This window comes from Pezoporus wallicus, unplaced genomic scaffold, assembly GCF_028554395.1.
Source record: "Pezoporus wallicus isolate ANWC-B61680 ecotype Strahan unplaced genomic scaffold, APGP_CSIRO_Pwel_v1 contig_10160, whole genome shotgun sequence".
Taxonomy (NCBI): Eukaryota; Metazoa; Chordata; class Aves; order Psittaciformes; family Psittacidae; genus Pezoporus; species Pezoporus wallicus.
Window position 1 is genome coordinate 337,698 of NW_026641390.1, and position 23,367 is coordinate 361,064.

General features: G+C 37.8%; 1 protein-coding gene across 3 annotated transcripts in view; it reads left to right on the forward strand.

The window, feature by feature from the left end:
- Positions 1-23,367, forward strand: part of BANP (BTG3 associated nuclear protein) — a 137,394-nt gene that overhangs the window by 110,524 nt on the left and 3,503 nt on the right. For 2 of the 3 annotated variants that reach the window (XM_057423524.1, XM_057423525.1), the window contains exon 11: positions 21,753-21,896. In XM_057423524.1, coding sequence (XP_057279507.1) covers positions 21,753-21,896 — 144 coding nt within the window. Of the gene's footprint in view, positions 1-21,752; positions 21,897-22,274; positions 22,818-23,367 lie in introns of those variants that run through there. The other variant, XM_057423523.1, reaches the window with a different exon arrangement.

Genomic DNA, 23,367 nt, shown 5'->3' on the forward strand with positions numbered 1-23,367 from the left:
TATTTTCAATCCATGACAAATGTAAGCATTTGTTACTAATTTTTCATAGGTTGGAGCTGTGCTAAACAGTGCTCCCGAGGCTGGGAGCGCCGAGGGGGAGGCAAGAGGAACGGGGGCTATTGTCACGAGAGGCTCATCTCTGGCTGGAGTTTTGCCCTTCTGTTTGCTAGTTGCAAGTCACCTCTGAAAAGGAAACTAATATCCATGAGATAAATCAAGCAGAAGATAAAACCCTTTTATTCTTATAAGGATGTTTTTTCTTTTTATGTGTAATGCTGTAGAGCACACAAGAGTGCGCGGGGTGTTGGCTAGAACAAATGCTTTCTAAACCTTGATGTGTTTACTCTCGGAGAGATTTTGTGGAGAAAAAAGAAAGTGATAATGACTATGGGAAAATGATGGAAAAGGTTAAAAATGCCCCAAGATTATGAGAAGAGGAATTTGTGCAGACAAGGTGTTGTGAGCAGAGCAATGAGAATTAAAGAAAAAAAGAAGTTTTAGACAACAAGATATACTGAATTAAGCAAAGATTCCAGAAACAAAGCTGATCTTTTGACTTTAAAACCATGGATTTTTTCTGTGGATTTAATTACATTAAGGTAAAAGTCTTGTGCTTTTATGCACACTTTCTAGAAGTAATCTTACAAAAATATCACTGTGTGTACTCTGATACATCACATAGTATTCCACAAATATACTGAATATAAGCAAGCATCTAAAACAGTAGAAAACTTCTGTTTTGTATCTCTACGCACATGCATCTGCTGCTTTGGTTCATTCTGCACAGATTTTGTGTTGGTTTGGGTTTTTTTCTTTACAGGTGCAAATGAAATAGCACATTAGAATTTGCCTGCCTTTAGCCGAATAAAGCATTTACTTTCTATGGTACTCTCAAAATATTATTTAACAGGATAAAAACCAATGTTTGAGATGCAGTTTAAGAAATGTAATATTGCCAATTTTAAAGCAGAACTGGTTTTGCTTGATGATGCATGATTTAAAATACGCAAGTTCGCAATTAGACAGTAATTATGGTCTGTCTCATTGATGATTTATGTTACTCCACCTTTTGCATTTTGACTGACCTCAGGAAGGATCTCGAGGGATCGATCACAAATAATTCTGCCTGATTTCGTTACAATTACAATCAGGTCCTGATTTAGTTACAATTCAAACACAGGGCAGAGGAAATTTCAGGACATAAGAACTTCATATTTTAATCGTTTCTCTGCTTCGAGAGGGGAATAGGGATTTACGTCTTGTTTCAAATCTGGTTTCAAGTGCTGCTCTGACAGTGAAGTTGCTGTCGGGTATCCTTCGCTGCTAGAAGCAGCCCATACCCATTTTCATCTTTCAAGCCTTTATGTCTGTCAGTTCTCCCAGTGTCTCTGTAAGGAAGTGGAATCAACCCCCTTGTACAGGGAAGATGTGGAAGCGGTGACTTGCCCCAGATCACTTCAGTTGGTAGGGAAATAAGATAAGAAATCACACAAGAAATCCAGAATTTTTACACTTTTGAATGTTTTCTGTGATTCCAAATAAAGATTCCTGCTTTTACCAGGGAAGAAGCCCCGGAAGCTTTTTTGCTTTTGGAGGAAAAGGGCTTGAGTCCTTTTTGTGTGGAGATCCATCTCAGCCCTTCTTCCTTGATGAGGAGCTTATGACAACAGAAAACTTTCAGGTTTTCTTCTTCTGTGAATTAGCAGAACATGTTTTCCTATACACAGAATTATATAGAAAATCTCAAAGTCCACAGTCCCTTGATTTGAACTAGTTATAAAAAACACTGGATTTTCACATTTAGTTCTGTTTGCAGAGCTCTCCAATACGTGGGGCAGGTTGCAGTGCAGCTCTTCTTTGAGTTAACAATTGTATTCAAATGCTTCATGATTCTTAGCAGAGAGATTTTTAGCTGTGGCATTCTTGTGAAAGGTTTTTCCCCAGAAATCTTTGGGCTGGAATTGATTTACTTGTTACATTTCAGATAAATTAGTTCTCCTTTCTCAAGTTGCAAATGCAGTTGTTTCAGGAAACTTTTAATTTAGTTGACAAAGTGACTTGTTTATTGTAAATTACATACACATATATTTAAAACAAAAATAACAAACAAGGATTGCAAAGTTAGGAAGTGCCAATTTTGTACTTTTCTCTGTTAGTACAGAACTGGGTCAGTAAGGCTGAGGACCAGGGTTGCAGACCATTTGTTTAATACAGTGACCATCCATGAGGGCAGGTTTTAGATTTGCACTACTGATGGTAAATCAGGCATTCTACGACTTTGGTGTGTTTGGTTTAGAATCCAGATAATCTGCTGTCTGTATCATTGTATGCTGTTTACTATATGGGCTTTCAATATTGCTTCATATTCCTTAATAAAAAGATTCTGGGTAAGGCTCATACAGCAAATTCGAGACTTGTTTGTAAGCAGCTCAAGTCCAAAGGTTTAAGAAATACTTCACAAATTCTTTGCATCCCTTCTGAAGTGTTAACTAAGTGTTAGCAGAAACAGCCCGAGGGTCAGCTATTAGTGTCTTTTAATGAGTTTTTCATCTTAATATCTGAACTAGAAATGTTTATTTCTTGTTAGATAGCTGCAGAATGTTTCATTCATCTAGTAGTTGCACACAGCTGTATATAAATGAAGAAACAGAACTGAGAAGCATTTGTCTTCAGCTGAAATAAATACTTGCTTTCAAAATGTTTTTTAAAAAATCAATAACAGCTTTGGAATCTCTTCATCCTTGTATTATGTTCAGTCTTTCACATCATTGATTTACAAGCTAATGAAAAGGTTATGATCACAGTAAAACAATGCGGAGCAATAAATTACTAAGTCTGTAAAAATACGTGGTAGTATTTAGATCCTTGGTGGGATAACATTGTATTCTGTTATGAAAAAGGGTGTAAGAACAGGGGACCCACCTGGAATTTAAGTTTCAGGTCCCCAGAGGTCTCTGTTAAGATGGTCTCTGAGCCCAGATTAAATAAACTCGGATTGCTAGATTTAGGTAGAACAGAGCTTGATTGCTTTTCATAGTGCAAGATGCAGCCTAGGGATGTGTTAAATTTCCTGCTAATGCAGGGAATTACGTTTTTTTGATTTGGTTGTAAAGATAAATATTGGCAAAACCTGTTACTGCAGCTGGGGTTGTCATGTAAAACACAAGTGCTTAATACATAATTTTAATTTTGAATATTTTCCATATCTATAGAGGCAGAAGTGACCTGTTCTCTCTCCCCTTGGGCCTTTAACCAATACTGTGGATGGAGTTCAGTGGTCTCTCCTTCAGAATATCTGGTCAAGACTTTTATATACTGGCTTTTCATTTTATTTGCTTAGCATTTTTCATTGTTGTGGCTATAATGCTTTTTCAGGTCACCACAAGCAGATGCACTCTGCAGAAGAAAAGATAACACCACCATTTAGGTATTTCTTCAAATTTAAAACGTGATGTGTTTTACACAAAAAAATTCAGGTGGTTTCTTTATGTAATAAATCTTTCATAGCCTTTGAGCATTCCTTCAGTTCAGCCTGTCCCATAGGAGTCCTTCCACAAGTCCTTCTCTGCATCATGTTTCCAAAAACATGTGGCTCTTCTTGAGCCAGTTTCCACAGTCTTGGACACTTTGCTGAGAACATTCTGTATCTGGGCAGTTCCTATTTACCTGGGACACCAGTGACTTAAGTCATTGAGTTACTCGACAGTTATTCACTCATTAGCCAGATATTTGAAAATCCTTACTTTTTTCAAAGAAATTTTTGGTCATAGTGCTGCACCATAAGTTGAAAAAGTAACAACAGAGATGTTAAATAAACCCCCCATAAATAATCTTCATTTGAAAGTCTTGGGTTTTTTTTTATAAAAATAGATTATAATGCTGTTGACAAAATTAAAAGCAGAACTTTCAAGGTCAGAAAAACTTGTCAAATCCCCCAAACTATTAATCTGATGCTTTCAGCAGTGTTTGTCATAACCAAGGTGACCAATAGAAGCTATGTCCTATCAGATTTTGGGACCATTTACTTTTCTTACCATTGACTGAGTAAAAACTTAGAAATACGTAGGAGATTAGCAGCTTACCACTCCTTGTTTGTGCTTTTGGGGTCTACAGCAGATTTTTATCTAATCCAATTTTGAAGCAAAATCATCTTTCATGACCTTTTTTTCAAAAAAAAAATGCATAATCATGATGATGTTAACACTAGTTTAACTTTCCAGGTTGCCTGATACGTTTAGTAAATCAGCTTTATGAAGGTTTTCTCACTCTGTTTTTGTGAAAACAGTGCATACTTGTTCTTCTTCTTGGTCTTCTCTGTCCTGGTCTCCGTGGCAAGTGTGTGAATAACTTCAGCATTATCCCAGGAGTGATGATGGTGTAACAACATTCGGTGCTCGTCTAAAAGTGAATTGCAGAGAGGGGATGAGGTGTGCGTGTCACTTGTAGAAGGGGGATGCTGGAAGACCTGGAGCTCTGATCCTCACTACATTCTGGGCCTGGCTATATTGGCTCAATGGCCAGAATCTGCTCATACTTCAGCAAGAAGCAGCTGTGCCCAGAGAAAGATTGAGGCCAGAAACATTTAGAATATTGGATAAGCGTGAGAAATCTTTGATAACGTACAGCTGAGAGTTGTCTCTTTATTAGCACGTAATTTAACATGGTTTTATCTTGAATATCACACAGATCGAATCCTCGCTCACTGTTTGGTTTCGTAAGTCAGGTTCTCAACTTTTATTTTCCTTGGATGGAGATCTTCCCCAGTTACCAACCAGTGAACAAACATATTTACACATAAGACCAAGCTTGTCCTTTCAATCAGAAATTTAATTTACAGCCACAGTAAAAACAAGGAAACTGATGTTTGCTTTCTTTTTTTTTAACTCCAGGGATAAATATTATGTAGTTTGAATTTTATCTGTAAATCTAAAATATTCCATTGGAAGCTATTGAAAATAGCATTGATTTTACTGCACCACTGTAAATGATGTGCGTGTTCCTTAAGTAGTGGTTTAAGTTGTATGCATGAATAGAAATTTTGCTATTTATAGTAAATACATACGTTGCTGATGTACTTTGCAACTTATGTTTAGAACTGTGCATAGTTTCTCTGATTTTAACTATTTCAAATAGTTTCTCAATACAGAGCTTTCGCTCTTGTAAGTTTTCAATCACTTTGGCACAGCAAAACCTCATTGCAGTTCTGCCTTTTGCTAAATTATCTTAGAATCTACTATTTCATCGACATAATATATTTTCAGCTGTTTATCGAGATAAAAATCCCATCCCCTGTACCTTACAGTTATCCTAACCTATGGTAATACATTTTTACCCTGTGTTTTGTGTAACTACAGTAACAGCAGTGCTTGACAGCAAGGTACTTGCTTTTTTTTTTTAACTTTTTTTTCTCTGAATGCTATCAAAATTCCACCAAAAGTTTTATCATAATTTATTATTGTCCTGATGGTAGTCTGAGAGTCAGATAGATGGAGGTGATTTGAACTTCCCATTTTCTCTCTTCATCCTTTTTGTGGACTTTGTTTCTCCTTGCATCCTTTTTCTCTCAGGTTCTTTAGATAGATATTTAAAATGTGTATGAGCACTGCAATTCACTTCCACTGCATCATATGTGTAAATGCTTTCAGATTCATTCGTGTGCTGTCGTTACAGTTCATCCACAAATGCTTTCATGTGCACATTTGTTCCTTTGGGTGCAAAGACATTCTGTTGAGGTTTCCAAGTACTTAGAAACTTTCTGTGTTAGTAACACATTAAGAAATTCCAGATATTTTTTTAACTTAATATTTATCTTTGTGAAGTTCGGCAGTCGTTACCTATGTGAAGCAGTAATGTTTATCAGTAGTAATGAGGTCTCTAATGTATAATTTTGCTCATTATTGAAAAATACAAAGGGGTGCAGCTTTGTGCGCTGCACAAGCACCATGACAGCACTGTTTGCACTGCTGTGTTCTGGCCTGCTGCTCGTTAGGGACCCTGAACAGTCCAAAGGGAATTGTATAGTGTAACCATTTCCCTGTGGCCTAATGCATTATAAATTCATTTATGAATGTCAGCAACTGCAGCTATGTTTTATGGAATGAGATCTGTAATGGTTTAAAGACATGCATCAGTCTGTATGGTGCAGGCTTGTAGTCTCAAAGGAGCCCTTTGTAAATAGAGCTGTAATAGATCTGGGACTGGCCCGTGTGGGTCGCAAAGACCGCAGTAAATGTCACCAGTGATTGGGCTCAAAATGGCATTACATTTTTACAGTGCTAGAAATTAACACTGTAAAAAATTTTGAACCAAGTGAAGAAATATCAAAGGTTGTCAAAGGTTCAAATCACAGTATTTCAATTGTAAATGTTACTTATGACTAACCTTATCTCACCAAAGAAATTTTATTTTCCCTTGAGTTGCCTCTTGACATTTTGGATCATGTTAATACAATACTCAGCACAAAATCGAGTTTGAGCCTGACGATCCATCAGGTCATTAGCCAGGACAATGCTGGTACTTGCCACTCATCTCCCCTGTCAGGTTAAATCCATATCCCCTTGTCCAGTCCCTACAGAGTCTTGTCAAAGCCCCTCTCCAGGTTTCTTTTAGGCCTGTCCCCCAGTGGTGTAGAGAGGCGAAGGTTGGGGCCATGGAGCCCTAATCATAAACCTTTGGGGACTGTAGGCAGAGGAGGATCCTCAGTGGGCAATGCAGAATTTTCCTTCTCTAAAACGACTGTCAGGGTGGACTTGAGCATGATCTGCACACAGCAAACGTGCAGGCACGACCTGCTGCGCGTTCACCATGTGTGGCTCATGCTCAAGGGTGGAAAAGATTTCACAGTTGTCTCCATCTCATTATTTCCATCTGTCTATCTGGACAGTCAGGCGGTCAAATTAACCCTTGATCAGTCACTGGATTTTGTTATGCATATGGCTAGAAAATTTCATTTCTGTGTATTTTTGAGATTAAATTTTTCGTGAAGTGTGGACTCTCAAACCTATTAGAAAAATTTACCTGTTCACTGTTTGCCTCCTAGATGCTCTCTGCCATCATTTAAATTTTAAAACCTAATTATTAACTATTTTTTTTTAAACACTGGCTGATCATGCTCTGTGATATACAGTGGTTTGTTATTTATCTCAAATGCTGCAGTGGATAATTACTACAGATTTTTTAATCTAACTGTGGTTAAAAAAGGAATAAATTTTTAAATTTATTTTTTCCAGTGCTGTTTTGTTACTCCTCCATGTCTTTACTTACTATACAGGGGGTTTCTTTGTGCTTTGTGTGATCTAATTTCTAAGTCATATATGTGGGAAAAAACAGTATGCACATCAGTAGGTAAATAAAAGCAGAGGGAATATTTGGTAAGCAGAGGGAATACTTGGTGAGCAGTAAATCTCCTGCACCCTTGGGGAGTCTGTTTTACCCCTTTCTTCTTTCCTGTGCTTTTATCTTCTTGCCATGACAAATGCTTATGTACCACTTATTACCTCCTTCCCCTTAAATACCATATCCCCCCTCTTCTTCTCAAAAAGCACCCGAAAGTGTGAAACTTAAATTTCATGAAGGGAGCAAAATAACTTCTGTAATATACAGTTTGGAGACCTTGAGCTTCAACTCTAACAATTACAGCAAGGTAGAGCCAGAGGTTTTTCTAGAGGAAAATGTCAGTACCAGGAGGAGAACAGGTTTGTAAGATCTTACTGTTCAGAAAGAAATCATAAATTTTTTTCTAAGAGAAATATTTCCATAATACCCTTATGAGCTGTGAATTTAGGGCCCAACTCTGCCTGAGTTCTTCAGTTGGAGTAATTTAGTAAGTGTAAATAGTCTCACGGGTTGGTACACGGCAGCAGGGTTGTGCAGGGTGCCTGTCTTAATGATCTTGTTTTGCTCAAGTTATAATATGTTGAATTAAAAAAAAAAAGGCAGCATGTTCTATATTAGATATGAAAAAAATTGCTTTTTATGAGCACATGCACTATGGAATCTTTATATTAATAGCATCTTGGCATTTTACACTCCCAAGGCAGTCTCAGAAACCATGCAAGGGCTGAAAGTCTGGTTTGTAAGTGCTGTAATTTGTATCAGGACCAGATCTGATCAAGTCCAAATGTGGGGGGCTTTTATTCCTAAAAATGCTAAATCCATCTTAAGCTTTTATTCATCTCTGTAAGAGCAGCCAGCCATAGGCTCAGACTGTAGGATGTAAAGTTATTGTGTGAATAAAAATCTGATAATCTAAGTCAAAATAATTCATGCATTAATAGGCTGGAAGAGGGGATAACTTTCCCTGACACTTCTTTAAGCTCCTTCAGTAACGTTTCAAACTGAGCTCACTGTGGTCCTTGCTTCGTGCTTACCTCTTAGCAGCCTTCAGCATAACATTATCAGGTTGTCACTTTTATTGTTGCATGACTTTTGATTTATGTTTTGGCCATCCAAGTTGCCAAAATATGATTATTTGACATAGCATTCTGCAGCTTCAGCTTGCTTAGTTCAGCAGTTTCCTCGGCGCATTCCAATAGCCTTAGTTTCCTCAGAATTAAAAACTTTCATTCCCAGACTTTCGTACTTCCCATGGACTAGAAAGAAGAAGGTTTCGAGTTGGTCAGGGAGAAAGTTGTCAGCAGCCTGGGGAACATTCTTGTACATGCTAGTGTTAGAGGCTTTGATGATTCTTTCTGATGTTGTGAGAAACCCACATTTTACACGTCTTTGCTTTAAAAACTTCTGCTTTGGTTGTAAAAATAAGTAATTCTAACCTTCTAAAAGGAAGATTTTATGCTGCTCTGATGAGCTTTAGTTCTAGTTTCCAATTGTGTGGCCACACACATGCAGGGTGCCTAGTTTGGGGTGTGATCCCCCCCCTTCTTCCTCCTTCATCGATGCAAAGTTTTTGGTATGTGGGTAGAAAATTAGTCAAGTTGAACTTGATGTGTACAAGTATTACTGTACAAAAATATGTGCTTCTAGCATTTATTTTAGGTTATATGCTAGTTTTACATTATCCCAGCTGGGTATTAAACTGAGTTACAGAACTGGCAGTATTTTGGGGAAAACCAGATGTGTACTCTAAGAAAACAATGGTTTTGGGTCCAGAGCTTTCATTGAAGTCTGCTTCAAATTCACACTCAGTATTCCTCTCTCTTTTCTCTCGCTTAAAAAAAAAAAAAACAACAATAAAAACCAAACCCCAAAAACTATAAAATTGAGAGTTGTTCAAAAATGCATTTTAAAAAATCCAAATGGTGATTGGAAAGTTTAACGTGTATGCAAATGATATCTGGATATAGCTTCAGAAAGTAAAGACCTTTGGCTGGCCTGGAGGCTCAGCTGGTAGCAAAACACATTGCTGTATGGGGAGACCTTGATTTAAGTTCAACCACAGGCCATTAATAATCTGGAAGCTCCACATAGGTGGAACTTTCAGCTCTAGAGCAAAGTAATAAAGGATTCAGAGGCTGCGTTACCAGTAGACGGTTCCTGTAATTACATCCCAAAGTCATTGTCTGCCCTGCTTTTCACTGAAGTGGAAAATGAACACAAGTAAGTGCACAAAACCTCGGAGAACCATGGAGATTGCTGCTCTGGATGGGTAAAGTTGCCCTGACAATAGACATGTGGTTGGAGTTTAATTCACAGGGAGAGCAGACAGTAATCTGTGCCAATTGTTTCCCACCCTCAAAGCAAAGAGATTTCATTAATTTATAGCAGAACAGGGTGTATATGTTACCTAATGTGTTCAAAATGATTTGGTGCCATTTTCTAAGCAATTCAGGACGTAAGGCATATAAACAATCTCGTAGTCTTCTTGGTTCAAAATTAAAACAGCAGTTTTGTTCTGTAATACTAGTTTTGCTGAAAATGCTTTCCCATGCAGAACTTCATAACATAGGCTAAGAAATGGAAGCAAAAAATAGATTTTGAAAATCACTACCAGAAGAGTTATGTTACTTGTGTTCTCCGTGTGGCATGTACCTGGCAGTTCACATTTTTAAGAATTTGTATAATTCTTAAACGTCAGGTTACTGGCTCCAACTTGAGAAAAATAAATAAAGAAGGAAATTAATTCAATAACTAGGAATTCATTATCAAAATTGGGAAAATGTCATCTACAGCATTGTAACATGTAGTACACGACTCAGTCAAAGAAACTGACACTCAGATTTATTCATTTTATGACTTTATATTATAAAAAGCCTGTTTGCATCATTGCAAAAGCTGATGTCAAAGAAGGACTGAGCTCTTCTTTGGGCTATTAGAAATACTTGTCCACGCAGTGCTTTGAAGAAAGGGGAGGCGCGTGTGCTGTTCCATCACTGCACAGGCTTCTGGGAGAGCGGCTTCACGTGGAGAGAAGGATGTACAACTGCTGTTTTACCTCTGGACTCGATGGAATTCAGAGGATAGGGATTGACATTAGTCTAATGTTAGTAAATTTGTCAAAACCACGATAGTTTTAAAAATGAGCGTATATATGTAATAACATCCACTTCAATGAAAAAACTCAATCATTTCTCGTAATTGCTTTTGTTTGAGAACTATTGTCTGCAAATGCTTTTGACATGAAACATTGGATTTTCTGAGGTGGAACACGATATATATCTTATGCATTACATCTGCTTTTAGTTTTAGTGATCATTGGAACACACTTCTCAGTTCACAGCAGCACTGTCTTTTTTAGTGTGAATAATGTAAATGGAGCAGCTAGAGCTTCTATTATTTTGAATTCTTTTTACATGAATTTTGCTAGTAGATGAAAGCCAAGATTAGAGATACAGTTGGGTATTTTAATTCTCTTCCTACTGATATCCTGTAGCCTTTTGTACTGATATTTAGAGAAGTCCAGGTGTTCTTGTCACATATATTTCATTCTAAAACCCAGCCATATTCATATGTTTAATTCTAGTCTAAGTTCTGGAGTACATATTCTGCTTACAAACGTATATACCCCACTATAATGTGGCTAGGACTCCTTGTGTGTATATCCTGCAGTGCCCTATCATTCATGTGGATCTTGAGATTTGGGTGGAAATACAGAACTCCAGAAGACAGACACTTTGAAGTTGTGGATTCTTTTCCTGAAAGCATCCTCCTTTAGGTCATGGACTCATTCAAGGGGAAAAAAAACAGAGTGTTCGAACCTGATCTTTAACTTTTTGTCCAGTTTACACTTTTTCTTGTCCTTCCTGGGATATTTTCATGAATTATGCCTACAGTGTTATTTTTTGTGCAAGTTTCTGTAAGGAACTTACTAATGTAACTCAGGTAAATCTCAGAAGTACTGCTTTTTTATTTGAGTATTCTTTAATTGATAAGTACTGGCTTAAAACTTTCTCCAGCTTCTGATTTATAGCTCAGGCACACTTACATTTAACTCCTCACAGCAGTTGTTCCTGCCATTATTCTGCTTTGCTTTTGAAACCATTATGTATTTCTGAAGCTGGTTGATATAAATTGAGCTGATTACATCATTTCATAATTAAAATGAAGGAGGCACTGTATTAATTTTCTTTTCCCTAGGACTTTTCCTGAGCATTGCAATACTAGAACTTTTCTGTTCCCCTGTGTATAAAAGGCTCATGCCATCGTCGCATGTGCTTTTTTTTTCCCCCATCCATATTTCTCCAACTTAATAGGATCCTGCAGTGTACGGTAGGAGCAGTGTTTTGTTGCTCTGGCAACAAGAGCCAAACTTTCAGATGTTATTTTTCTAGTATTAAAAAAAAATAAATAAAAAAATCACTGCCAGTTATGATGTAAACATTTGCAGTTCCCCCCAAATGTCTTTTTCTTCTTGGAATGAAAGTAAAATCACTGTTCCGAAGGGAAACTGAGAAATTGGTTTAAAAGCAAAATAACAGATGTGTGTGATTCTGGTAGATCCTTGGTGATCTGGTCTTACTATTTATAAGTGGCATATTTGCTACTAGTGTCACTGGAGGGGATGCACCCTCTCATCAGCGCTAAGAGTCCAAATTCTAGTTTTAAGTTATTTAATCCTTTATGAAAGGATTGAATGCTTTTTCTGCTGAAAGTGCCTGAAGACTTTAACAGAATGTCATAGTAAATGCTGCAAGTGCTTCAGCATTTATCTTGACGTTTTGTTTTAAGTGTAACTAATCCCATCAGGAATTGGAGACTGGAGGATGGGACCAGCAGGGTGGCATTTAAAGCCGTGTTTACATTTATTAGACTAGCAGGGACTTGCCACATGAAAGTGTAAAGGCAGACGGTCCTTTAGGACTGAGTTATCCTCTCCATCTTGGTGAGGTTATGTCACACCAAAAGATTTCCCACCAGCCAGATGCTGTGTGAGTCACTACTTATTATTCACTGTAATAACCTTTATCAGTGCTGGTCAGTTAGAGGGAGTTGGGGTCACTCCTGTCTGACTTGTTCTTGAGCTTTTGCACTTGGCAGCTACAGTTTAGTAAGACTTCCTTGACACTGTAGTATTTTTCTCTGAACTATCGAGCCATTTCTTAATAGCACTTAGTTCTATGTTGAATAAAGCCCCAAACTAATGTTCTGTTGGAAAAAAAACAACATTTAAGCCACAGGCTTCTTTCGTATTGCTTAAAATAGTGAATTATGATAGGGAGATTTAATTGTCCGCTCTTGAAAAATCTTCTTCTTTGGAAGTAGTTCCATCTATTTTACCATACTTACTGCTAACAGGAAGCCATTTCATCACAAAATGTTGCAATTGCATAGATATGAATAATAATTGCTGTTCTTAGAGTGAATTATCGCAGAAGATTTTGCAAGCTGTAACAGAATGTTAAGTCTGAGCTGAAGTGCTCTTCTTCTTTCTTGCCAAATGGTTATTGAGGCATATGAAATAATTTCTGGTGGGTTGAATGCCTGGCAGCCACATGTCCACATGTGCACGTGTAGCTCATATGATGTAAAATATTTGTTCACCAAAAAAAAATACAGAAAAGAGATTATTAACCAGACCTTTGCCTTCAGAGAAGGTGGGCACAAAATCCCCAAAGCACCCAACTTAGGGAACCCTAAATGAGGTGTAGGTGCATCAAACTAGCTCTTGTGTGACAGCTCCAATGAAACTGTAGGTTATGGTTTGGGAAGTGCAACATCTGAGAAGAGCCATCAATTGACCACAAAGTTGTTTTGAGAAGTTTCCCTTGGTGAGCAATTTACTAAGAGTATCTTCATACAAAAGATGAGTCAGATGTATATACAGATTGCCTTACAAGCCTCATACTTCCAAAGAGACTCTTTAATTTGATATGGTGAATTCAGATGAGGTAACTCTTCTTTCTGTAACCAAGTAATTTTTACTGAAATTGCATCTGCAGTTGAACTGCCAGATAATTATAATTAAGTCTTGCACATGTGCTAGTTTAAAGTGTATTTTCAGTGGAAGTCTTTTTCTTGTTTTTGTGTATTTTACATTATTTTATAGAGCCTGAGTCCACCTCTACTCATAGTCAAAGGAAGGACCCCACCTGGCTTACATGGGATGTGACCCCAACGCATCTTGAGACAATACCTCTTTCTTTGCTGTGTTGATAACAGATATGTTACTGTCTGTCTACTTATGATATTGAGTTAAAATAAAATCCAGCTAATGTGAATGTGGACTACTTACATAAAGGATTTCCTATAATCTCATTGTATTTAGATCACATGATGCAAAGCTTGATTTGGGCATTTATTTCTTTGTAATTAACTTTGCTTCCCTTTCAGCCAGCGTAATAGTGCACAGATAAAGTTTTAATTACACTGATTATTCTTTTATGTTCAGTACCAGACACTTCTCCAAGGAGCTGTTAGGCTGTTGAGGGACCCCCAGCTCTTCGTGTAAGGGCTCATGTATTGACCCAGTGAAAGTCTGAAATGCTTTTGACAACTGCACCTTTGTCCTTAGGTGTTCACTTAAATTTAGGCTGGATGCATTTAACCTAGAGAGAGATCAGGAGCCTCATGGGATTTGCATGGAAAAATGTATGTTGAACTGTGCTTAGGAAAGGGTGAGAGAGACAGTGATGGTGAAATCAGGTATTTTTTTAACAAAAGACAGCATGAACTGTATTAATTTGGTCTTTTTCTGCTCCTTATGTTTCTCCAATTTATTTACCAAATAGATGTGAACGCTTCAGAAAGATTGCAGAGTATTTTTCTGTAAATTTTTTTGAATTATTATTATTTTTCTTTCCTCAGGGCCTATTGCAGCATTTCATTGGTGTCTGCTGCTCTGTATAAAGCCATAGTGCTGGAAAGTATTGATGGCTTTACTGAATAGAGTTAGTCTTCAGAGGTAGGGGCTTGCTCCTGGGGCTTACCAAGCCGTGCTCTCCTTGGGGATCACTGCAGCAGAGGTGTTGGTAAGCAAGGTGGTGTGTTGTGAAAGGGCTTTTGAAGATGCAGATGGTTTAAATAGATGAAGCCACAGTTTGCCATCACTCATCTAGCTCAATCCAACCGCAGCCACCAGAAAGGTGGACATTTTTGTGAAGTTTGTTTAAGTAACCACAATATCTGCAGTTTGTGTTCGCTCTGTTCTCCAGGTTTTGTACAGGCACGTTAAGGGAATCTCAGAGTAGACATTACGGAGTAGAGCTGTGCTGTGGTGTACACTCAAAGTAAAAGCAGATGAGATGGTTTATTGTTTGTTATGCAAGGAAATAATGTGACTGATAAAAATGTACTCCGGAATTATCCTTTTCATTTTTCCACCCTCGGCAAAGCTGAAATGAGTTTCACTTTTCATGCCTTTTAGTTTGGGGAATTTCAAGGAGGTGCTCTCAGTTATATGACTCTGTAGGGGTGTTAGTTAATGAAGTTTTGACAGATTTAAGGTCACATTTTGCACGGTTCAATTCAGCACACTTAGAAATACGCAGCAGGGAGAGTTCCTCTCTCTCTCTGAACTGTTGTATATTAGACTTTTATATATGCTGAATTTATTTTTGTATTGGCACATTTCATGTAAGAAATAAATAGCAAATTTAGGTACAAGTTGTTGGAATAAGGAAAGGACTCAAAGTAAAGCTTATGAGCTAGATCATTAACTTTAGAATGATACCCTAATCTTTAAGAGCAGTGCATTCTTTTTATATTGTTTCCAGTTACCTTAGGTCAAACATGCTTTTATTTTAACAGAGATGCATTGTGACATTAATGGGAATATGTTACCTTAAAGCTTGCTGTGTAATTTTCTACAAAACCCGTATCATAAAACACTGTAGTATTTGAGGACGCGTGAGTGAAGAAATTTGACTTTGGGTGATAGAGGCTGACAGAAGGACACGTGATTCTCTACATTCCAGCTTTGGTAGCTGCTTCATTACCACTAGGTCTTTCAGCACCTTTATTTCTTCCCTTTTCTTCTCTGCATAACACAGTCCATACCTGGTGTCTTGCTCAGGTGGAGAGGAGACTTAATAGCTCAATACTCCCTTTGCCATCAGTTCCTTTTATGTTTTAATCTGGTATTGCTGAGCACAGACATTAGAAAGAGTGTGGTTTTTGATTCAGTAAATATGCCCAGTTTAGAGGAAGTGTTTAGAAGGTAATTAGAACTGAATTAAAGAATGTTAGCATACTTAATGTAAGTCAGCATTAATTTAGTAAATACACGCTTGTTCTAGTGAGCTTGATTGACAGTATACTTATTTGCTTTGGATTTGCAACATGCTGTTCTGATAACTTGGAATTGTACCCCTGTAGCAAATGATTGAAGACAGTGTTAACATTTATTCAAAAGTATGTAGCTGATATATTACAAAAAGTAATTTTAGCCTTCCAATTAGTATTTTCTGGTGTTTTCCCACAAATGTCTTTGACTAATGCTATTCAGTATTTTAATCAAAGATATGAAAGAAAATGAATAGTTAGTGGTACGTAAATGGCAGTATAATTAAAGTAATGAAAGTAACAGGTCATTTTTACACTCTGACCTAGATTGCTAGATATGATTGACTCAACTTGCCTTTTAATAAAGCTAGATGCAAAGTAATGTATTTTTCTAAGAACAGTTATTCCAGAATTATTCTGTTATACTGGTGTAGGTTTGGTCATCTGTTTGATAGGATAAAATACACTCTTTCACCTCCCAAACCTTTTCCTGCAGAGTATAATGAGAGGACTTACAAGATGGGGCAGTATGTTAGGTTCTCCATGTTATTCCGCCAGCTGAAGTATTTACAATAAAGATGGGATGGCCTTGAAAGGAGATGTTGTACTTCAAAAAGTAGCTGTGGCTTTCATGGAAATTGCTGTGTGTAAGGGTCTGTAATTTGTGCTGTGTATGACAAACTAGACAATGATCAGCCCTTTGTAACAGTAAAATAGAAAAACCTGTGAATTTCTGGAAACCCTGTGGTGACTGGATATGAAACACATTATTGGAATACACATTATGGCCTAAAGGGTTTTCTTTCTCTTGTGGTGATGCTGTCTTGGTGAAATGATAAGAACAAGTTCATGTTGAAAAATAAGAAATTATGGTATGTAATTGTTTCAGAACAATGCAAGTGCTATATATTTTGGATTTTTGCTTCATTTTAGTGTGATCTAAGTTGTTTGAAGTCAGACATAGAGCAGCCACGAAAATGCATCTCAAAAGAAGAGAGACCTTCTATTCTGGAGGCTTTTGCTTAGGAAAAGCTTGCCAATAAATGATCTAAAGGATGGGTTACATTTTCCAAGTGCTTACTTGCACCTCTCTATGCTTTTCATTACTAGGTACTGAGAGAGGAAAGCTGCAGATGATCTCTGCAACACTGTGAGCCATCTGCCTTCCTTACCTTTTTGGAAGAGGAACTTCCAGTCTTTTATTGCTGTTAATATTTTGAAAAGTTTGGAAAAGAAAACTTAGCCCTTAGAACTGTCTTGTAATTCCATCAAAATACTTATTGCTTTGTTTTAAATAGAGCATAAGAAGTATGCAGTGGTATGTGGTGATCCTTGGTCTATACTTTCAGCTGTGTATTTGTTCTGACCAATTGCAGGTTAAATGGGAATTTATCTCTTTGGAAAGATAGCCCATCATCAGGCTGTGCACATTCTGACTTTATATACATATGGGATAGATAAATACTATGTAAGGGTTACTCTGGTTTTCAGTGAATACTCTTTGATCTTACCGTGAAGACGACTGCTTCTTTGAGAACAACGAGGTTACTCTGTTCTTTGCTGCTGCTCCTTTTGTCACATTAACACTTCAGTTTTACTGAAACTGCACTGTAGAGTCATCGAAATAACTTTGTGTCAGCCACCATCAGGTATGAGCTTGTCGATGCACTTGCCCAGGGTTAAATTGAACCAATTTGATTACATTGAACCAAATAGATCGTGTTACAGATTTTCCTTTGTACTTCAGTATCCTCCATTCTGGACTTGTTTTGATAGTATTGGGTCTTGCTCTGCTTCATCAAGTGAAATTCAGAGCTACAAAAGACAATCTTATGGAAGAAAATATTGGTTTGATTTGGTTTCTTTTTCCATACAGCTCCATTCTTTCGGCATTCTGCATTGCCTGTTCCAGATTCCATAGTAAATGCCAAGGTGATGGAGACCTTGGTTAGCCTAAGCCTCTGATGTTTTCCAGGAACTCACTAGTTTCTGATATGAAAAAGTTTTGAGTTTTGGACCTAAATATAGAGTCTATTTACTACTGAGATGAAGCCATCTATAAGCCTGTAAATCCACTAAATAAATGCTTAGTTGGCATGAAATACAGTGGATTTTTTAATCTTCAGGCTGCATGAAACAAACTTGAAGACTGAAAAGCTTCAGCTACAGGGAGTTATCTTTTTTTTTTTTAAGTGAACATTTTTACCAGCAGAACTTCCTATCAGTTTAAGAAGCTGTGTCTTCTATTTGAATGTATTCATGTCTTTATTTGAATGTATTAATGTCTTCTATTCAAACATATTCTTGTAGTTTTGGCAGTGTAGGACAATAATAGACAAGTATTAGGTTTTTGTTTTCTAGGAATCCTGTAACCCCGTAACTATCCTTACACTTTGGGGCCCAAACTGTCTGTTTAACTAATGTTTTAGCTAGAGCATGTCACCAAGATCTTTCTCTTTTCCTATGCACAGCTAATTTCTTCTGTGTCACATTTGCTGAAATGATTACTTTCTGACTCTAAGTGTTACAGGATTTTCAGATGTGAACCTTCTATAAACAGCCACTCTTTCAGTGACTCAAAACTTTGTTTTTTAAAAGAAACGTCATCTTTTATTGCATTCCTGCAGTAGAAATAGGAATAAATGATGGAAAAAAGACACCAAAATCCTAATGTGTCTTATTTTTAAGTTTTTTATAGGTAGGCAAATAGATGTGCTTGCCTAGATTAATAAAAAAGCTCACAACAGTAGCAAGAATGTGTTTTAGAAGGCTCAGTCTGGCAAGGACCAGCCAAAGGAATGGTTTGGTTTTTTTTGGTGAACAAGTGTCAGCTATCCCAAAACAGTTACTTCTTTCTGAAGGTTGGGGTCTAAAGGTAAATTTTGAGTTATGGGCTTCTAGAAGAATATTTCAGTGATAAGTAAAATCAGCAGAGGATGTGATACGAATTGAACTGTGGTTGGAAACTGTGCTTGAATAATTTTGGAAGACCCTGAAGGAAAACCTATTACATTTTAATTTTTTAATTTTATTTCCTGCCCTGGCAGTTGAATATAAAATGGGAACTGTTAGTTATGGACTAAAATGGTCTTTAAATGGAAAGGAAGGGAGCAGAGAAAGTAGCTGGCTTTCATTATTAATACTAATTTTATTATTATGCTTTATATGGAAAGCATCTTACTGAAGAAGGGATTAGAAACAGAGGACCTTCAGACTCAATAGCCTGCATGTCCTGAATCATCAAGACTTTAAAGAGAGAATGACAGAAGGAAAAAAGGGGGAAAGGAAAAAAAAAAAAGCCAACAAAGGCAAAGATTCAGGTCCATGGGATGCTGGTGGCTTTGTTCGTGTTTGTGCTGCAGTTCTCAGGGAGCCTGGGGTTGTGTTAATGCTGCTGTAAGGAGGGACAGAGAACATCTGTGTGTAGGCAAAATATCCTTTGACTGGGTAGGAGGGATCTGTCTGTCCCTTAGCTCATGTTATCAGGCTTGTCAGCTCTGATACCTCTCATTGAAAGCTTATAGAGCTTTAAAGAAAAACTGGTCAGAAGCTGTGATTCTGTATTCACCAACCATGCCAAGAGCTCACACTTCATCTTAAACATCTGAACAAAATACTTTTCCTTCTGGTATTTCTAGGACTATGCAAAATCAAAACTAACAAATGCATTTCTCTTTCTCTCCGAAGGTGTTAGGGAACATTTTCTTATTCTAAAAGGTGGCAAAATAGAGAAGGGGCTCGTTCATGCTTGCTTTTTAATTTAGCCAAATTGTCTTCACTGGGGTCACCATGCAATGTGGTAGGTAATCTTTGAGACACCAGGGTTTGGGACATGAAGGCTTGTGAGGATGGGGCCAGGTCCCAAAATGTGCTTGAGAGCATTGGTAGCTTCAAAGCATTCTCAAAGACATACACCTCAAGAGAGCCTCAGGTATCTTACAGACCCTTCCTGAAGTGTTCTGATTTTTCTTGATAGATTTTTTTCACTGGGTTTTCTATTTGGGAAAAAGCATGTATCTGTGGTGGTAACTGCAAGCTGAAAGAAGAGCGGAATTTAGCGAACCCTGTTCCAGCTGTGCAGTTGTTTATGCTTGCAGTGGAAATAATTGTGCAATGTAAAGAGTGGGCCCAGGCTCCGGGAGAGCTACAGATCTTGTCACTGTCAAGACAACTTGTTACCACTGACAGCAAGTAATAATAGATGGCCAAATATACTTTTTCTGAATACTCCACTGAATTATTAAAAAAGGGGGGAAAAATTAAAATAAAACCCAACATTTGGTTGGTTGTTTTTTTTTGTCTGCTTGTGAATTTTGAAGGCGTTCTTTTTTTAGGATCATTTTTAGGCTTGAACTCTCACTAGCCTGAGTTAGCTTGAGCAACACTCCGTGATGGATACTTCAGTGCTTCTGTGCTGAAGTGAAAAGGAAGGGTGACTTGAAGCTTCTTGTTCTGTGTGTGTTAAAAGCATGAATTAATCTGCTTTGTTAGAATTGAAGTTTATTATTTTTCCGTTCAACCATATTCTGTTACCTGTGTTGGACCAGTAAAGCAGGATGTTAGAGAAGCCCAGCGGAATTGGGAAGAGAAGTTCATTTTCAGGGCGGATCGTGTGTTTTTTTGGTACAACTCCTTTATTTTAAGGTCAAGGGCAGGTAAAAATTACCAAGTTAAAGTGTTGGTTTGGAAGTCAAGTGAACAGCCAAAGAAAAGCCATGTATTTGCACCTGCCCCATTTGCAAAAGGCTCTGCTACCCAGCTCCTGCACATACTGGGTTATTTTTGCTTCTCCAGAGTGTATCCTATAAAAGGGAGTTCTGAAGTGGATTAGAAGGTGTGCAGTTGAGAACATACAATAAAGCAGGGAAACCAGTACCGTTATAAAGTTTAGGCTTCTTTATTGTGAAACACTTTCTATGTGAGAATGATGGGCTTGTTCAGTCACTTACAGTTGTTCTGAAGTTTGTAATTCAGAAATAAAAGAGAAAAAATATATTGAAGACCTGCAGGTAATCAATGGGGCAGACTGTAATGTGTTTCCAACAGTATGTGTTGTATAATTCCAAAACAAATATCGTAGGATGAGAGAATTTTGCTTACTCCTATAAAAACAAAATGTAGCATCCTTCTGCAGCTTGAAGCTGCCTGTATTTCAGAACACCCAAGATCTCTATAAAACCCTGACAACACCCCTAAAGGTCGTTTATGGAGGTGACCTCTTTTTGCCTCCCACACTCCCTAGAGCATTTCTGGTCTACCCACTCCTTCATGGCCACCCACCCGCAGATCAGCTGAGAAATCATACTTTGTTAGCAAAAACCCTTGTTAAGAATGCTAGTTTTCTTCTTTGTTCTGTCTCTTTCGTTTGAAAGATGTCTTTTGTTCACTGTGATTCAAATGCCGTATTTTAAAAATACATCATTTGCAGGGTGTAGAAATTAAAATGGAATATGTAGATTTGAGCTGAAGGGGCTTGTCGTTGTGCCCTAAAGTGCATACATGTATTTTATTGTGATTTGTGGTTCAAGAAGTAAATTTAAATTAGTCTAATCACAAGAACACTTTTAAGCAAGCACTTTACGATGGATGGGCTGTTCTTTGATGTTTAAAGCCTATGCCAGACTTACAGTCTTCACCAGTCAGATGTATTTAGAGTAAGCATTAATTAGAAGTAATTCTTATATCTCCTTCATATATGATAGGAATATAAACATTACTGAAGTAAATGGTCACAAGTTAAATACCTTCAGCTGTGAGAAAGAGTATCTTGATTCTGTGCGTATTTCTGTGGCAGTAAAAGCATTACTCAGTGATGCTGCTGTGTGCTATTGATAGTGTCACATTCCTAGTGCAACCTGCACAATCTGTCCCAGTTAGTCATTGCAATAATCATAAACAGAATTTATGAATCTCATAAGGCAAAATGTGGTGAGCATATAATATGGGAATCTTTCCATGTGCATACCATGTCCTCTCAGAAACCCACATGATTTAAAGCAACTGTTACAGATAGGCAAGTTTTCTTGTGTTTCTGTGTAGCGGGTTTTGATTTTGCATCTGGTTTAAATTAGGTGGTTCTTCACACATTTCTGGTTGTGGTTGTTCACAAGCTGCTTTCTCCATTGCTTTCTATGCAGGTGTTGCAGGGTGCTCAGCTGATAGCTGTTGCTTCTGCTGAGCCTGCCTCAGGGGGTGTTGATGGGTCCCCACTCCAAGGGAGTGATATCCAAGTCCAGTATGTGCAGCTGACACCAGTGACAGACCACTCTGCAACTAATCAAGTATGTATATGTTGTCTTTTCTCCATTTGAATACACTTAACTTGATTGAAACCTGTCTTGTGAACTGTAAATCTACCCACAAATACCGTGATACCAATGAGTTTATGATCCGATTTACAAACAGTAAAGAAATCCAACCTAAACTGTCTATAATAAGAAACATCATTTTGTTAAAGGTATAAATGGGCTTTGACTATTGCTGCTTCAATTCTCTTGCTCAATGCCTCTAGAGAATAGTTATTTTGGTCATCATTGTTTTTCTGCATCCTTGAAGGCTGAGAGCTATGTTAAAGGACAAGGCAAACTTGCTAGGAACCTACCCAAAAAGTATTTTTCAGACTGAGGTTTCTCTTAAAAATATTATTCCCTTTCTGACAGCAGTTTTCCAGTTATTTTCATCAACAGCCTGGATTTCCCTTAGAAGCTGGAATATTAGCAATTGTAAGTGAATACTTGATCTTCTCACTTACGGTGGAAGAGTTACTTTTTGTTTTCCCTTTTAAGAGCTCTCATGTATCTGAGTCAAGAAAAAGCCCCTCATCATCTTGAAGCTATGACTGGTGACAACACAAAAGTGCTGACTTAATACAGTTATGTTTTCTGAAGCTGGTTACACATTCTTCTCTGAACCCCACTTAGTGGGCTTCTTTACTAGAGAATGTCAAGTGGTTGTGAAGAATAAGCTGTTGCTTGCTAGCCAAGATATAATGGTATCCTTAGCAGCAAATATTAGTGTGGATTTTTGTCTGATACCTCCACAGTTTAGTAAAATCTGATCTGGCTATAAATGTTTATGTTGGGTATTGAGTCTCTTGAGGTGGAAATAAAAAATTGCACAAGAAATCAAGGGAATTACATCCAGACTTTGTGTGCACAAAGCTGAAGTGCTCAGTGCTTCTTCCCTGAACAATGCAGTCTGCAGATCAGTTCAGTATATGAAATCAAAGCACATCAGTGTCCCAGTAGCTGTGTTGTGTACAGGTGTGTTAATGACGTGCTGTCTGCACCGGCTGGTGCTAGGAGGGGAGCTGGAGCTGCTCCTCACCTGGATTCTACAAACAGCTTTTCAGAATAATGATGCTCCCTGGTCAGCCTAAGTGGTGTGTGAGCACGCTGTGCTGTAAGATTACACTCTAGCTTTCTGTATGCTGGTCTTTTCACATAGATGGGCCCCAGGTAGGCATTTTCCATCTTTTCTAGATTAACCTCTATGTTAACAGTCTCCATATGTCATCTGTAATAGCACCCTGGACAAGAAGGCTGTTGCTTAGAGGGATCATGCCTTATTTCTTACAAATCCTTGAGTACTGCTGGTCCCATGCAGTTAATAAAGCATATATGCATCAGATAGTGAGAGGTGTTTCTCATGCTGCTGTCCTCACTCTACGCCTGGGAAGCTCTCATGTTTCCCTCCCACGGACTTTCTCTTGGGTCTGTTTCTTGTGCCTGTCCTCCCTTCTCTGCTAGCACC